The sequence below is a fragment of the Saccopteryx bilineata genome, chromosome 1 (assembly GCF_036850765.1).
Source record: "Saccopteryx bilineata isolate mSacBil1 chromosome 1, mSacBil1_pri_phased_curated, whole genome shotgun sequence".
Taxonomy (NCBI): Eukaryota; Metazoa; Chordata; class Mammalia; order Chiroptera; family Emballonuridae; genus Saccopteryx; species Saccopteryx bilineata.
This window is the reverse complement of record NC_089490.1, coordinates 342,383,940-342,401,014: the sequence shown is the minus strand read 5'-3', so window position 1 is coordinate 342,401,014 and position 17,075 is coordinate 342,383,940. Positions and strand designations below refer to the sequence as shown.

At 38.7% G+C, this 17,075-nt stretch overlaps 1 protein-coding gene across 2 annotated transcripts in view; it reads right to left on the bottom strand.

Moving 5' to 3' along the window:
• Positions 1–17,075, bottom strand: part of NARS2 (asparaginyl-tRNA synthetase 2, mitochondrial) — a 175,174-nt gene that overhangs the window by 20,095 nt on the left and 138,004 nt on the right. For both annotated transcript variants that reach the window (XM_066249340.1, XM_066249348.1), the window contains 2 exons: positions 4,103–4,169; positions 2,600–2,737 (listed from right to left, as the gene is read on the bottom strand). In XM_066249340.1, the coding sequence (XP_066105437.1) occupies positions 2,600–2,737; positions 4,103–4,169 (205 nt within the window). The remainder of the gene's footprint in view (positions 1–2,599; positions 2,738–4,102; positions 4,170–17,075) is intronic.

Sequence of the window (17,075 nt, the reverse complement as noted above, 5' to 3'; positions counted from 1 at the left end):
TTTAGAAAGGAGAGGGAGAGAGAGAGAGAGAAAGAGAGATAGAGAGAGAGAGAGATAGGGGAGGAGCAGGAAGCATCAACTCCCATATATGCCTATACCGGGCAAGCCCAGGGTTTTGAACCAGCGACCTCAGTATTCCAGGTCGATGCTCTATCCACTGCGCCACCACAGGTCAGGCAAGTGAAAGTTTTAAGAATAAGAAAGTCAAGAATAGTGCTGAATAATAAATGCTGAGAGATGAAATAAGATAGACTTTTAAAAGTCTGTTAAGAGCCTTGGTTGGGTAGCTCACTTGGTTAGAGTGTCACCCTGATATGCCAAGGTTGCAGGTTTGATCCCCAGTTAGGGCACATAAAATAATCAAATAAAGAATGCATAAATAAGTGGAACAATAAATTGATGTTTCTCTCTCTAAAATCAATCAATCAATCAATCAATAAACAGACCCTGGCTGGTTTGCTCAGTGGATAGAGCATCAGCTTGGTGTATGAATGTCCTGGGTTCGATTCCTGGTCAAGGCACACAGGAGAAGTGTCCATCGGCTTCTCTCCCCCTCCCTCTTCCCCTTCTCTCCCTCTTCTTCTCTCATGGCCAGTGGCTCAAATGGTTCGAGCATCAGCCTCAGATGCTAAAGATAGTTTGGTTGATCTGAGCATTGGCCCTAGACACAGTTGTTGGGTGGATCCCGGTAGGGGCGCATGCAAGAGTCTGCCCCTCCTCTCACTTAAAAACAAATAAATAAATAAGTACTTGTTGGATATAGTAACATAATTATTACTGACTGTAGAAAGTGCCGCTTCAGTGGCATGACAGGGGTGGGGAGGAGGGGAGTCACATTACAAGGATGGTGTAATGAGCTATAGATGGCATGCTGGTTTTCAAAAACTGTCATCCTGAAGAAGAATTTCATTTGAGACAGCAAAATTTATATAGAGGCTACAAAAAACAAACATAATGCTACCACTTTTACTAATTCTTTACATGCTATAGAAATCCAGAAAAGAAAGGCCCAAGGTGACTGAGTAACTCAGGAAAGTCTTTACAGAGAAAGAGAGCCTGAAGTGGGTTATTTAAGAACAAAACCAAATCAATGAAAAGTGCTCAACTGAGGGGAATTATATGAGAAGAGTGCATGGTGTCTGTGTATGGGGGGTGGAGGGGAAGGGGAAGTGGAAGTGGGATGGGGGTGGGGTGATAAAAAAGCCAAGAGATTCATAGTCCTCTGTTTTGTGGTGTAGGTTTAATGTCTAATAGTCTATGCCCTAGTCCAACGGTTCTCAACCTGTGGGTCGTGACCCACAGGTTGAGAACCGCTGCCCTAGTCTCTCTTATTTTTTGCTGCCAACCTGTTGGCCAATTCATTTCTCAAAATCAATTATACCAGGGGATTGATAGGGAAAAGAAAAACTAAGAATCACAAATTAATTGTGTGGCTCATTGGATGTGAAGACTGCTGCTTGAAAGGCAGGGACAAGTAGAGTCAATGGCTAAACTATAATTGGTATTTGCAGTGCTAAGGCAATGAGACAGGGAGTGAGAGAACACAGACTTCAGAGTGGAGGCCCTCAGGACTGACTACTCACTATCACTTACTACCTCAAAGCCTTGGGAAGCATTATGTTTCCCCTGCACCCAGTTTTTCATCTCTAAAAAGAAAGAAAGAACAACCTTCTTGGCAAGGCTGTTCCGGAACTTGTGGTCATGCTGGCCTCACAGGGTCTATTGACTGGTAGCTACTATTGTTTTCATAATATGGTAAGAGTAAACAGGAAATACATTCTAAGAGATAACCTAAAATGGGGACATTTTGTTTACTAGTAGGCCCTCACCTACATTTTTCAACTTGTATTTAACTAAAGACAAATGAAAAGTGGCAAATAGTACAGTTTAGTTTTTGGGCCTTTTCTGAGATAAACATAATATATTTGTATGATAGACTTTTATCGTTAATGGTATTAAGTATAAAACTATTCAATAAATATTTAAAGAGTCAAATATATATATTCTTATTTCACATAGTGCTACTGTATAAAGGAGCAAAGAGACCAAAAAAAAAAGTAAACGAGAACAATAAAAAAGCAATAAAGGGTGAAAAAAGAACGGAGGGTAAGAAAGGCTAAAGAGGAACAGCAAGAGAAGAGATAGAAGAGAATGGACAGGAGACTCTGCCCGGACATCTGCAGTCCTGAGCCCGCCCCTCACTGTTTCTGTTGAGAGCCCCACCAGTGAGGTGGCCCTCCTCTGCCACTGCAGCCCTTTCTTGTCCAGCACCCCCTGGCCCCCAGTCTCCTATCTGGTACTCTGTAGTACTCCGCCACTGCTACCCTCTCGGTTATTTAAAAAACAAAACAATTTGCATCTGCTAAACAAAGGACATGTTTGCCATAGAAATGAGAAAGTATGTTTATAGAAAATTGAGACCTTCTTTGGGAACACTTTTAGAGATAGATGCCTTTGAAAAACTTTTATCATTTGGAGAGATGTAGAGTGATGGATTTGATTTAAGAAAATATATTAAAGGATAATTTAAAATTAAGTCAAGGGAAAAACCTGGACTCTGAGATAAACTAACCCTGCTTTATTTAGTGTCTTTCCTTACTGTGTTCTGAGGCCCGTCTTCATTATCCCTCATGTAGAAAGGCTTGAGTGCTAACGGATAATTAATGACAAAGACTGGTATGTTGCCACAGTACTTCACCAGGTACTTTTCATGTTCAGTCTGTAGATCAGCACCCCACTGCAATGAGAGAAAAAAAATCACCAAAGGAGAAGACGGAGCTGAAATGCAGAATGCAGGATCTGATGCTCTCCCTGAGGATCAGTGATGCGTGGATCTGTCCGCTGAGGTTATACAGATAACTGAACTAGAGAGAGATATGTGTTAGCAAGAACATCCAAAGGCCTGGAAAGAAGAAAGCTCCTGCCAGTAGATAAACACTGTGCTCTTTGCCTGTCTCAGGGAGCAGCAGTTCACAGAGGAATGGCATCTGCAGGAAAACAAAGTACACTTTCCAAAGAGTATAAAAACTGACCTCAGAATCATTGCTTTTATTAATATTGCCTAGAGCTTTGTCTACAGTTACTGTTCCTAAGTCTCAGGAAATTAAATGACGAAAGATAATATTTCTAATATTGAGTCTGTCTTCGGATAGATGGCTGTTCTCAGTGAATTTTTTTAAATAAAAGAGTCAACTGATATATCAGATGCTCTTTGATCAATATTTAAAATGCCACTCATTTATTTATTCAGCAAATACTAATGTGCCTGTTAAATCTCAGGAACCATGCTAGGTATTGGATACTTGACTTCATGAAGCTTCCAGAACAGGAAACATTACATACAAAATTATTCTAAGTAATTAGTTGATTGCAAGTAAAATAAGCACAGGGTACTATTATAAGAGAATCTGACATTGTTGGGGTTGGGACTGGTATAAGGAATAGTTTAAAGAGAAAGGCATTACATTCTTCATATTATCTTAATACTCCCACTTGTTTGGCAATATCTTAATTACAGGAAAGAATTACTGGCATAGGAATGAGACTTGCCTCTAACACGTGCATGCTCACTGATGAATCATGTGGCCTCTTCAGACCTATATCCTCGCCAATAAAATAAAGGAGTTCTTAAGAAAAAAAGAGGCCCAAAACAATTCAGTGTTTTCTAAAGTGGATAAAAAATTAGAAGACTCTATAAAGTTCAACAGAAAAAGAAACTTATTTAATGTTTACTTGATCATTTAATGTCTTTTGTTTGTCACCTGTTAACATCATTCAGGATATACTCCGGGGAACACTGAACTAGTTGCTTCTACTCTAATAGTCTATGATTATCATTCTTTTTAAATCATCTTCTTAAACTTGGGAAACTTCTTTATAATCCTTTGAGTCACTGCTATTCCAAATCATATAATTTGACTTCAAAATTATTTTTCAGTCTAAATATTTCAACAAGGTTGAGCAAACATTAAAAAAAAGCCAATGCAAATAAATAAATAAAAGCCAATGCACAGATGAGCAAATCCTGCACACTGTTAATAATAGTATGCTAAATAATGATGAGGAAAACATATTTACACACATACATACACACACACCCTACCTCTGGGGTGAAGGTGAAGTTCTGGGACGCATGCTGTAAGATTTCCACGGCCTCAGTATAAGAGATACTGGAGAAAAATGGTAAAAGCAGAGGAAGGTCAATGCAATGGGCTGTTATTAATCTAGTTCACTTGAAAACTAAAGAAGGCCTATTTCCATACATTCTTTGAGATAATAAATGCATATCACATGATTACTAAGTAATAAGAAAATAAGGTTGATCTGATCCTATGAGAGTCCTATCAGCATGAAGAGAAGTAGCCATTCAGTAACCCCAGTCCTGATCTACTTGCAATGTTCACAGAGGAGCTAGTCACACAAGTCAAGATTTCTCTAAACTCATGCTATGCCAATGCCATAGTAAAAGGTGCAAAATACAGAGGCTGGAAGAGCAAAAATCTTTCTGTAAAGCCATTGTTCATTCATTTACTATTCACCCAACAAACATATGTTGAACACTACTATTGATATGTGCTAGGCATTATTCTAGGCACTGAAGATACAGTAAATAAAACTAAAGATCCTGCCTTTATGGTGCTAGTATTCATGTGTGTGTGTGTGTGTGTGTGTGTAATGGGGTGGGAAGTGGGGAGAAAGATAAATAAACAGAAATAATATGATGCCAGGGGGTTATTGATGCTATGAAGAAAAATGAAGCAAGGTAAGAAGACAGAGGATGACTGAGGGTGCTATTTCAGAAAAGATGGTCAAGACAGGCCTCAGAGTTGGCAACATCTGAACAGAAAACTGCATGAAGAAAATGAGCCGTATAAATTTTTATACTATTACAAATGATTCTAATACTTATTTTGCAAATAAAAAATGAAACCATTGAATAAAAGGGTATCTGCATTTGCAGTTTTATATTTTGAAAGATATTGTACCCTTTTTACAGGATACCAATTTTTGTCCAACAATAACATGAAAATGTCAGTTTCCCCAGGTCTTCTGCAACAGTACTTTGGATGATTAAAAACAAAATTCTACAAAGTTTCTTTTTTTAAAAAAATTTATAATTTTATTTAGACAATTTTAATGGGGTGACATTGATCAACTAGAGTACATAGATTTAGAGAAAACATATTCACATCATTTTGACATTTGATTATGTTGTACACCCATCACCCAAAGTCAAATTGTCCTCCATCACCTTTTATTTGGTTTTCTTTATGTCCCACCCCTCCTCCACCCCTTCCTTTTCCTCCCTCCCCCTCCCCCTGGTAACCACTGCACTCTTTTCTTTGTCCATGAGTCTCAATTTTGTGTCCCACCAAAGTATGGAATCATACAGTTCTTAGTTTATTTCAATTTACCTATTTCACTCAGTATAATGTTATCAAAGTCCATCCATGTTGTTGTCAGTGATCCGATGTCATCATTTCTTATGGTTGAGTAGTATTCCATAGTATATATGTACCACATCTTCTTTATCCAATCTTCTATTGAAGGACTTTTTGGTTGTTTCCATGTCTTGGCCACTGTGAACAATGCTGCAATGAACATGGGGCTGCATGTGTCTTTACATACCAATGTTTTTGAGTTGTGGGGGTATATTCCCAGTAGAGGGATTGCTGGGTCATATGGTAGTTCTATTCTTAATTTTTTGAGGAACCAGTATACTTTCTTCCATAATGGTTGTACTACTTTACATTCCCACCAACAGTGAATGAGGGTTCCTTTTTCTCTACGGCCTCTCCAACACTTGTTATTACCTGTCTTATTGATACAAGCTAATCTAACAGGTGTGAGGTGGTATCTCATTGTAATTTTGATTTGCATTCTCTAATAGCTAATGAAGATGAGCATCTTTTCATATATCTATTGGCCATTTGTATTTCTTCTTAAAAGAAGTGTCTGTTCAGCCCTGGCCAGTTGGCTCAGCGGTAGAGCGTCGGCCTAGCGTGCGGAGGACCCGGGTTCGATTCCCGGCCAGGGCACAAAGGAGAAGCGCCCATTTGCTTCTCCACCCCTCCGCCGCGCCTTCCTCTCTGTCTCTCTCTTCCCCTCCCGCAGCCAAGGCTCCATTGGAGCAAAGATGGCCCGGGCGCTAGGGAGGGCTCTGTGGCCTCTGCCCCAGGCGCTAGAGTGGCTCTGGTCGCAACATGGTGACGCCCAGGATGGGCAGAGCATCGCCCCCTGGTGGGCGTGCCGGGTGGATCCCGGTCGGGTGCATGCGGGAGTCTGTCTGACTGTCTCTCCCTGTTTCCAGCTTCAGAGAAATGCAAAAAAAAAAAAAAAAAAAAAAAAAAGGTCTGTTCATGTCCTCTTCCCATTTTTTTTATTGGATTGTTTGTTTGTTGTTGAGTTTTGTGAGTTCTTGTATATTTTGTATATTAGACCATTATCTGAGCTGTTGTTTGAAAATATCACCTCCCATTTAGTTGGCTATTTGTTTTGTTGTCAGTTTCTTTTGCTTTGCAAAAGCTTCTTAGTCTGATGTGGTCCCATTCATTTATCTTTGCCTTCACTTCCCTTGCCTTGGGAGTCAAATTCATAAAGTGCTCTTTATGGCCAAGGTCCATGAGTTTAGTTTTCTTCTATATAATTTATTGTTTTAGATCTTATATTTAGGTCTTTGATCCATTTTGAATTAATTTTAGTATAAGGGGACAAGCTGTAGTTGAGTTTCATTCTTTTGCACGTGGCCCTCCAGTTTTCCCAGCACCATTTATTAAAGAGGCTTTCTTTTCTCCACTGTGTTTTTGGCTCATTTATCGAAGATGATTTGACCATATATATAATATGTGGATTTATTTCTGGGTTCTCTATTCTGTTCCATTGGTCTGAGTGTCTATTTTTCTGCCAATACCATGCTATTTTGATTATTGTGGCTCTGTAGTATAATTTGAAGTCAGGTATTGTAATGCTCATAGCTTCGTTTTTCCCCCCTCAGGATTACTTTGGCTATTCGGGGTTTTTTATAGTTCCATATAACCCTGATGATTTTTTGCTCCATTTCTTTAAAAAAATGACATTGGAATTTTGATGGTAATTGCAGTAAATCTGTATATTGCTTTGAGTAATATGGTCATTTTGACTATATTTATTCTTCTTATCCAAGAACAAGAAATATTTTTCCATTTCATTGTGTCTCTTTTTCGATTTCCTTTAACAATGCTTTGTAGTTTTCATTATATAGGTCCTTTACATTCTTTGTTATGTTTATTCCTAGGTATTTTATTTTTTTTGTTGCAACTGTAAAAGAGATTATTTTTTTGAGTTCATTTTCTAAAGTTTAATTGTTGGCATATTAAAAAGCAACAGACTTCTGTATATTAATTTTGTATCCTGAAACCTTACTGTATTGGTTTATTGTTTCTAATAGTATTTCTGTGTAGTCTTTGGGGTTTTCTATGTACAGGATCATATCATCTGCAAAAAGTGAAACCTATACTTTTTCTTTTCCAATATGAATACCTTTTATTTCTTATTGAATAAGAGTGGAGAGAGTGGGCAGCCTTGTCTTGTTACTGATTTTAGAGGAAAAGTTTTCAGTCTTTTGCCATTTAATATGTTAGCTGATGGTTTGTCATAAATGGCCTTTATTATGTTGAGATATTTTCCTTCTATACCAATTTTGTTGAGTGTTTTAAACATAAAATGTTGTACTTTATTGAATGCCTTTTCTGCATCTATCAATAGGATCATGTGGTTTTTGTTTTGTTGATATGGTGTATTATGTTAATTGTTTTACGTATGTTGAACTATCCTTGTGATTCAGGAATGAATCCCAATTGATCATGGTGAATTTTTTTTTAAGGTGGTGTTGTATTCTATTTGCTAGTATTTTGTTTAGAATTTTTGCATTTGTATTCATTAGAGATACTGGTCTGTAGTTTTCTTTTTTTGTGTTGTCCTTGCCAGGTTTTGGTATGAGGGTTATGTTGGCCTCATAAAATGTGTTTGGAAGTATTGTTTCTTCTTCAATATTTTGGAAGACTTTGAGTAGACTAGGAACCAAATCTTTGAATGTTGATAGAATTCACTAGTATAGCCATCTGGCCCTAGACTTTTATTTTTTGGGAGGTTTTTGATAGTTATTTCTATTTCTTCCCTGCTTATGGGTCTGTTTAGGCTATCTACTTCCTCATGACTCAGTCTAGGAAGATTGTATTGTTCTAGGAATTTATCCATTTCTTCTAGATTGTTAAATTTCGTGGCATATAGTTTATCATAGTATTCTGTGATAATTCTTTGTATATCTATGATATCTGTGGTAATTCTCCTCTTTCATTTTGGATTTTGTTTATATGAGTCTTTTCTCTTTTTTCTCTAGTGAGTCTTGCCAACGGTTTGTCAATTTTGCTGATCTTTTCAAAGAACCAGTTCCTTGTTTCATGGATTTTTTTCTATAGTTTTTCTGTTCTCTATTTATTTATGCTCTGATTTTTATTATTTCCTTTCTTCTGCTGGTTTTTGGTTGCCTTTGTTCTTCTTTTTCTAGTTCGTTAAGATGTGATGTTAAGTTGTTCACTTGGGCTCTCTCATTTGTTCATATAAGTGATATGAACTTCCCTCTTATTACTGCTTTTGCTGCATCCCAGAGATTCTGATGTCCTTGTCATTTTTGTTTGTATATATCTTTTGATCTCTGCTTTTATTTCTTCTTTGACCCACTCATTTTTTAGAAGTATGTTGTTTAATTTCCACATATTTGTGGGTTTGTTTACTTCTTTTTTGCAGTTGAATTCTAGTTTCAAAGCTTTATGGTCAGAGAATATGCTTGGTATAATTTCAATCTTTCTGAATTTGTTGATGTTAGTTTTGTGACCCAATATATGGTCAATTCTTGAGAATGTTCTGTGTACACTGGAGAAAAATGTATACTCTGATGTTTTGGGATAAAATGTCCTGTAGATGCCTATCATATCCAATTGTTCTAGTGTTTTGTTTAAGGCCATTATTTCTTTATTGATTTTCTGTTTGGAAGAATGATCTAGAGCTGTCAATGGTGTATTGAGGTCTCCAAGTATGATTGTATTTTTGTCAGTTTTTATGTTTAGATCAGGTAGTAGATGTCTTATATACTTTGGTGCTCCCTGATTTGGTGCATATATATGAAGACGTATTATGTCTTCTTGATTCAATATCCCCTTTATCATTATGAAATGACCATTTTTGTCTCTGATTACCTTTTCTTTCCTGTAGTCAGTGTTGTCAGATATGAGTATAGCTACACCTGCTTTTCCTTGGATATTATTTGCTTGGAGAATCGTTTTCCAACCTTTTACTTTGAATCTGTTTTTGTTCTTGTAGCTTATTAGATGGTGAGTTTTATCCATTTACATTTAATGTAATTATTGACACTTGAAGGTTTCCTATTGCCATTTTATATATTGCTTTCTGATAGCTCTGTTTCTTGTTTGGTTCTTCTCTTTTGTTTTTCTGTCATTTGTTTGGTTGTATTCCATACTTCTTTCCTCCATTTCTTCTTTTTTAAGCCATGTGTTTCTGTAGTGTTTTTTTCAGGGGTGGTTACCATTAGGTAATTAAAAGAATATATATCATATTCATTGTAGTACATTATCTCATGAGTGCTTCTGTACTCCATCCTTTGCTACTGCTAATCTTTGTCTTCCCCCCTTTTTTGTTTTTGTTATCACAGATTATTCGGGCTTTTATTGTGATCTTGTTGAAGCTTTTACTTGTGATTTTGTTTTGTTTTGTTCTTTGTATTTGGCCAGATAATCCCCTTTAGTATTTCCTGAAGTGGGGGTTTTCTGGTAGTAAATTCCCTCATCTTCTCTATTTTTATGAATGTTTTTATTTCCCCTTCATATTTGAAGGATAGCTTTGATGGATATACTATTCTTGGCTGGAAGTTCCTCTCTTTCAGTACAGTACTTTAAATATTGGGGTCCACTTTTTCTGGCTTGTAAAGTTTCTGCTGAGAAATCTGATAATAGCTTAATGGGCCTTCCACTATATGTTGTATTTTTCTTTTCCCTGGCTGCCTTGAGGATTTTTTCTTTGTCATTGGTTTGTGATAATTTCATTAAGATGTGCCTTGGAGTAGATCTGTTTGAGTTAAGGTAACTTGGTGTTCTGTTTGCTTCTTAGATTCGAGGCTCTAATTCTTTCCACAGGATTGGGAAATTCTCATTGATTATTTGTTTGAATATGTTTTCCATTCCTTTTTCTCTCTGTTCTCCTGATATACCCATTATTCTTATGTTGCTCTTTCTGATGGAATCAGACAATTCCTGTAGGGCTTTTTCATTTTTTAAAATTTGTGAGTCTCTCTTCTCTTCTCTTTGTAGTATCTCTAGTTGCCTGTCTTCTAATTGCATGTCTTCTATGTCACTAATTCTCTATCTAGCCTGTTCTATTAGCTAAGCTCGTTACCTCATTTTTCAGTTTATGTATTGAGTTTTTCATCTGTATGGTTCCTTTTTATGGTTTCAATTTCCTTGGTGAAGTATTCTTTTTGTTCATTAAATTGTTTTTTGAGTTATCTAAATAGCCTTTCTGAGCTTTCTTGTATTTCACTGAATATTTTTAGGACTTCAATTTTGAATTCTCTGTCATTTAACTTCAAGGTTTCCAAGTAATTGAATTTTTTTCTAGAGATTTTTCATCATCTATCTAAGTACATCTCTATCTTTTGTATCCATGATATTTGATTTCTTTTTCCTTAATGGAATTTGAGAGTGGTATTGTTAATAACACTAATAAGAGATAATTAAAATAAAATAAAAATTGAAAAAATACAGTGTAAAAATGAAAATTTTATAATGATAAGTGGAAGAAAAACAACAGAGAACATGGAGCAGGGACTGAGGAAAATGATAAAAGAGATAAAAAGTGGAGTAAAAAACAAGCAAAATGCCACAAAGAAAAATATGAGTCCAAAATATAATAATTTGATGATAAATGATTGAATGAGAGAAAAAGAAAAGAAAAAACAAGGAAGGAAATAAATAGGGAGAAGAGTGAGGGGGAAAAGGAACAAAAACAACAACAACAACAAAAGAAGTAAAGGTTTCTGAAATGAAACTCTCACAAAAAACAAGAATGAAAAATGTAGCCCTGGCCGGTTGGCTCAGCGGTAGAGCGTCGGCCTAGCGTGCGGAGCACCCGGGTTCGATTCCGGCCAGGGCACACAGGAGAAGCGCCCATTTGCTTCTCCACCCCTCCGCCGCACTTTCCTCTCTGTCTCTCTCTTCCCCTTCCGCAGCCAAGGCTCCATTGGAGCAAAGATGGCCCGGGTGCTGGGGATGGCTCTGTGGCCTCTGCCCCAGGCGCTAGAGTGGCTCTGGTCGCAACATGGCGACGCCCAGGATGGGCAGAGCATCGCCCCCTGGTGGGCAGAGCGTCGCCCCTGGTGGGCGTGCTGGGTGGATCCCGGTCGGGTGCATGCGGGAGTCTGTCTGTCTCTCTCTGTTTCCAGCTTCAGAAAAATTAAAAAAAAAAAAAAAAAAAGAAAAATGTAATAACTATGGATAATGAAGTTCAAAAGGAAAAGGATAAAAGAAGATAAAATGACCAAAATTTTAAAAGAAGTTATATAAATATAGTTTTTTTCTGGTTTTGAGAGGTAACTTCTTCCTTTTTTTTCCCATAAGGTGGCACTATATTAAAAGTTTTGCCCCTGTGGGGACCTTGGGCAGAGGTCTGCTGGTGTGTCGCTATGGCAATGACATAGGCTGGGCCTCAGTACCGTTGGTAGGTGGTGCTTGTTAGGGCTTTAAGGCTCTGACAATGGGAGTCTCAGTTTTCTAGGTGCCTCTCCCCACGTCCCTCCCACCTGAGGTAGCCTCCTGAGGACTTAGCTGTAAGGTTCACCCTAGCCACTGTCTGCAGAGCAAGAGGCTCTAAGAGCAGCCAGGTCCTTCCTTCAGTACCATTCAAAGCACAGTTCTGGGTAAGGCAGTGGCAACCTGAGCTGCCAGCGGGAGCAGGCAGGGCTGGGAATTGACTGCAGATCAAGTGCCTTTCTATGGGCCCGCAGGCAGGTTGAGCATACCTCAGTGTGATGCAGGTCTAATCTCCACAGCTTCTCCCTTGTGCATTGCTTGGTAGCCTGTAGTAAGCCATGTATGTGTCCCACCACTCCAGCAATGCAGAGGCCTACACCTGCCCACTCAGGCACCCAGCGCCTATGATCTCAGTCAGTGCCAGGAATGCACTCAGAAGTCCGCATTGGCCAATGAAGGCACCCAGCCTCAGCAGTCTCAGGCCAAGGATTTTGGCCCATGTGCGTGCCCCACGATGGTGATTGTGGAGGCGGGAATGCACAAAGATGCTGGCAACAGCCCATGCAAGTGCCTACCAGTGATAATCTCAAGCTAAGAACTCTGGCCCACGTGTGCGTGCCCATGCTGGTGATGCTAGGTGGAGCCGGGAGTGCACAAAGATGCTGGCACCGGCTCACGTGGATACCCTGCACTGGTAATTTTAGGTGGAGCCCGCTGCCTGTGTGCGTGCCCTGCATCCGTGATCTCAGGCAGAGCTGGTGTATTCTCTCTTCTGCTTGAGTATCCACCCTAAGTCAGCTCCTTCCCTCTGCCTCAGACCCTCCACCTTGCTAAGCTCCAAACAAAAGAGCCCCTCCCTCATATCAGTGAGGAAAGTGAAATACCCTGTTCTCCATCTTATTTCCTTCAGAGTGGATTATATATTCAGCCACCTTTTCACCCACTCATACCTTTGTCTGTGGTGTGTACATTTCAGGTGCTCCTGAAATTTTTTTCTCTGTGTTTAGTTGTTGAATTTGTTGAAATTTCAAGGGGAGAGATCAGAAGTGTCCCTCACGGTGCCATTTCTCTGACCACAAAGTTTCTAACAACTTTGAGCTGAAAAAATAACTTACCCAACACAAACTTATTCTCTGATGCAAAAATAAATTTCATACTATAATTCATCAGAAAGAGTTGTGTGTTACAGTACAAATAAAGCCCACAAAGTTATGTTTTGGGTGGTAAATTTTTTATAAGATGAAAATTCTATTCAAATTAAAAATCTAGTACTGAATAACAGTTCATGTCTAAGCTAAGAATGGTGTTGGTTTTGGCGGTAGTAATAATTTTTAAACAAGCATCTTACAGAAGGGAAACTGCTGCTTAGACTTAGAGGATCAATAACTTGCCAAGAATGACTCGTGTAAGTAACTAGTAAACCCTGATGTGTTGACTCCAGAGTCTAAGCTTCTAACTGCTATGATAATGCCTAAACCACGTGGAGTTTCATATGTTCAATGAAAACAAAAGATCTGGGTTTTCCCTCACACTCTATCACCATTTACTAGATCTGTAATCACTTCACCTTAATGGAGGCATTTTGTAAACTTTTTATAATGTGCTATACAAACACTAAAAAATTAAGCATTTTCACCTGTAAAAAAGGAGATTGGATTATACTACCTAAAGTTCTTTTCTGCTTAGATATCCTCTTGTTCTTTTCCATCATTACTTGAAATGATGTACTCATTATATTGAGAAATATAAGAGCAATCAAAAAGGTTCTTTTTGCGTGTGACCAGGCAGTGGCGCGGTCTGATAGAGCGTCGAACTGGATGTGAAGGACCCAGACTTGAAATCCCGAGGTCACCAGCTTGAGCACAGGCTCATCTGGTTTGAGCAAGGCTCACCAGCTTGAGCCCAAGGCTGCTTGCTTGAGTGAGGGGTCACTCGGTCTGCTGTAGTCCCCTGGTCAAGGCACATATGAGAATGCAATCAATGAACAGCTAAGGTGCTGCAACGAAGAATTGATGCTTCTCATCTCTCTCCCTTTCTGTCTGTCCCTCTCTCTGTCTCTGTCTGTCTGTCTCTCTCTCTCTCTCTGTCTCTCTCTCACACACACACACACATAAAGGTTTTTTTTTTTGCCATTGATGTTATGTTACATTTTTAAGAAAAATCACTCTCACGTCCAAATGTCTCCTGTCATTCTGGATCTTCTGCCCTACTCCCTCCACACCTTAAGCTGAGCAGAGCTTTCAGTTAGTTACAGTTCTGATACTGAATCTCCCTAATGGCCTTCAACAACTCTCTCTACTAATTTTTCTTGATATGTATGGAGAACATTTCTTCTGCTTCCCTGAAACTATTTCCAAAGTGCTTTGAGGAAAGGAGAAGATATTGTGAAACTACATGATACAGTATCAAAACACCTTCATGTTTCAAATTTTTTTATTGCTGAATGAAGAAAATTATTATGAAGCTATTGGGGTAAAACTGTTATGCTGAAGAGATAGATCATTATTAGCATTCTTTGCCTCAAATTCACACAGCTCAATGAAGACCAAGTAAAAACTTAAGGACTCAACATTTTAAAAACCTTCATACTATAAAGTAAATGTAAAATAACTGAATTCTATTTCTGCTTGACAAAGGCTAAATTAAATCACTACACAAACCTTTAAAATAATATGTTTTTACGTGAAACAATTATACTAAGTAGTCAAGAATACACTGAAATCTAAGAATACAGTCATATGGTCTCTTGTCTGTGTGTGTGGGTGTGTATATCTCAAGCAGCATTTCAGTTCAAATTCATCGTGCCTGTGGCTCCTGTCCTGATGCCCTCTCATGCTGTTAAAATCTCTGGTTTCAAAGACTAGCAAACCCCTCTCCCTCTGCACACTACATTATTTATGTATATCCCTCTGATGTTCGCTTCCCTCTTCATGTCTAGCTCCCGAATGTCCCTTACTTTCTAGTGAACTCAACAATGCATTTAAAAGGATTTTATAACATTTTAACTACCAGCTTTACATGGTTTGCAGCAGGAGTGTTTTCAAGTTACCTAGTTGGACGTACTGCTTCAGCAGTAGTCATTTGGTCCTTTCAACAATATAAGACAGACATGGGACGAGAGAACTGAAGTTCAGAAAGGTTAAAAATGTACTATTAATCAGGTTCACAGTTGTAATTAAATAGTTATTCAGGCAAATATTGAACAATTCATCTTTTTTTTTATTCATTTTTTTAGAGAGGACAGGGAGAGACAGAGAGAGAAGGGGAGTTGGAGCTGGAAGCATCAACTCCTATATGTACCTTGACCAGGCAAGCCCAGGGTTCGAACAGGCGACCTCAGCATTTCCAGGTCAACGCTTTATCCACTGCACCACCACAGGTCAGGCCATCTTTTTTTTTTAAATAGATTTTAAATGTCATAACAGGACAAATCCATGCCCATTTTCACTACCAAGTCTGCAAAGACTAGCACAGTCATAGTAGGTAGCTGATCAATATTTGCTGAAAAATTCAATAATGGCTAATAAATGGCAGAGGCAGGATTAGAATGCAGGTCCTCACATTGTTCACTATACTCTATGTCTAAAGTAAACAGTGATGGGAATGAATAGAAAACCTCATAGAGAGGACTTAGACTAAAGGAGAATACCCTCACCCCCATGGTTACTAAAATGTTATTTATTAATTCACTCAGTTATTCAACAGACATTTATTGAATTCCTGTTAGAGGCACTGGGTTAAGCACTGGGGTTATAACAGTAGCAAAACAAACACCCCCCACCCCACCCCCCGACCACATGGAGGTGATAGATACTAAACAAATAATCACACATATAAATTTAAACCTTAACTATGACTTGTGCTGTGTGGAATGATGGTAATGGCACAGCCAATGAGATCGTCTCTCAATTTTAGTATTTTACAGACATGGACTCCAAAGCACACCAGCTGAGTGATACATAAGGGTCTTAAGGACACTGGGGAGCTACAACTACTTTAGCATTAATCTCAGTGCCCTTTCACATATGGGATGTATAGCGGTTGAAAGCTCTAAAATCAGATGAATGTGAGTTTGGATCTCTATTTCATCTTTTACTTGCTTATCTCTTTCAGTTGATTCTTTATCTGTAGAAGGGCAATAGTAACTACTCACAGAGTTGTTGTGAAGATAAAATGAACCACTAATATATGTAAAGTTTATTAATGGCCCATGGCAAATATTCAATAAATGGTAGATATAATTTTTCCCTATCTAAGATCTAATTGATTAGATAGGAACCACATTACTTCTCTTAAGATCTTCTCTCTCATTTTCTGTCACCAGCACAGATTTATTGGGATGCCCAAATAATTTCTTTCCATACCTACTTAATTACTACTTTGATCAATATGCTTATGTCCAGAACCCTCCTATAAACTCCAGACCTATGAACTCGATCTGCCTACCCAGCAACTGCAATGGGATGTCTGAAAAGCTTCTCAATCTGATACCTGATGATGATCCTGATACCATCCCTCTTCCCCACAACCCCCTGCTACTCTCACACTTTCCCAATTTTAGTTAAATGGCAACTCCATTCTCACAGCTGTATAAGACAAATGTACTGAAGTCATCTGTGTTCTCCTCTTTCTCATGCTCAGCAAGTTCTGTTTGCTCTATCTTTAAAATATATTCAGAATAGGACTTGGCCAGTTGGCTCAGTGGTAGAGGCGCCCATCTGCTCCTCCACCCCTCCCCCTCTCCTTCCTCTCTGTCCCTCTCTTCCCTTCCTGCAGCCAAGGCTCCATTGGAGCAAAGTTGGCCTGGGCGCTGAGGATGGCTCTGTGGCCTCTGCCTCAGGCGCTGGGATGGCTCTGGTTGCAACAGAGCGATGCCCCGGATGGGCAGAGCATCACCTCCTGGTGGGTGTGCCGGGTGGATCCTGGTCGGGAGCATGTAGGAGTCTGTCTGACTGCCTCCCTGTTTCCAACTTCAGAAAAATACAAAAAAATACAAAAGTACACACACACACACACACAGAATAGAACAATTTCTCTCTACCTCCATTGCCACTATTCTGGTCTGTGATGGTTAATTTTATGTGTCAATTTTGCTGGGCTATGGTACTCAGATATTTAATCAAACATTATTTAGGATGTTTCTGTAAAGGTTTTTTTTTTTTTTAATGAGATTAACATTTAACTCTGTTTACCCTGAGTAAAGCAGTTAGAGGTCTTAATAGAATACTGGCCTCCCCCAAGAAGGAATTCTGCTGCAAATTGCCGTTGGATTCCTTT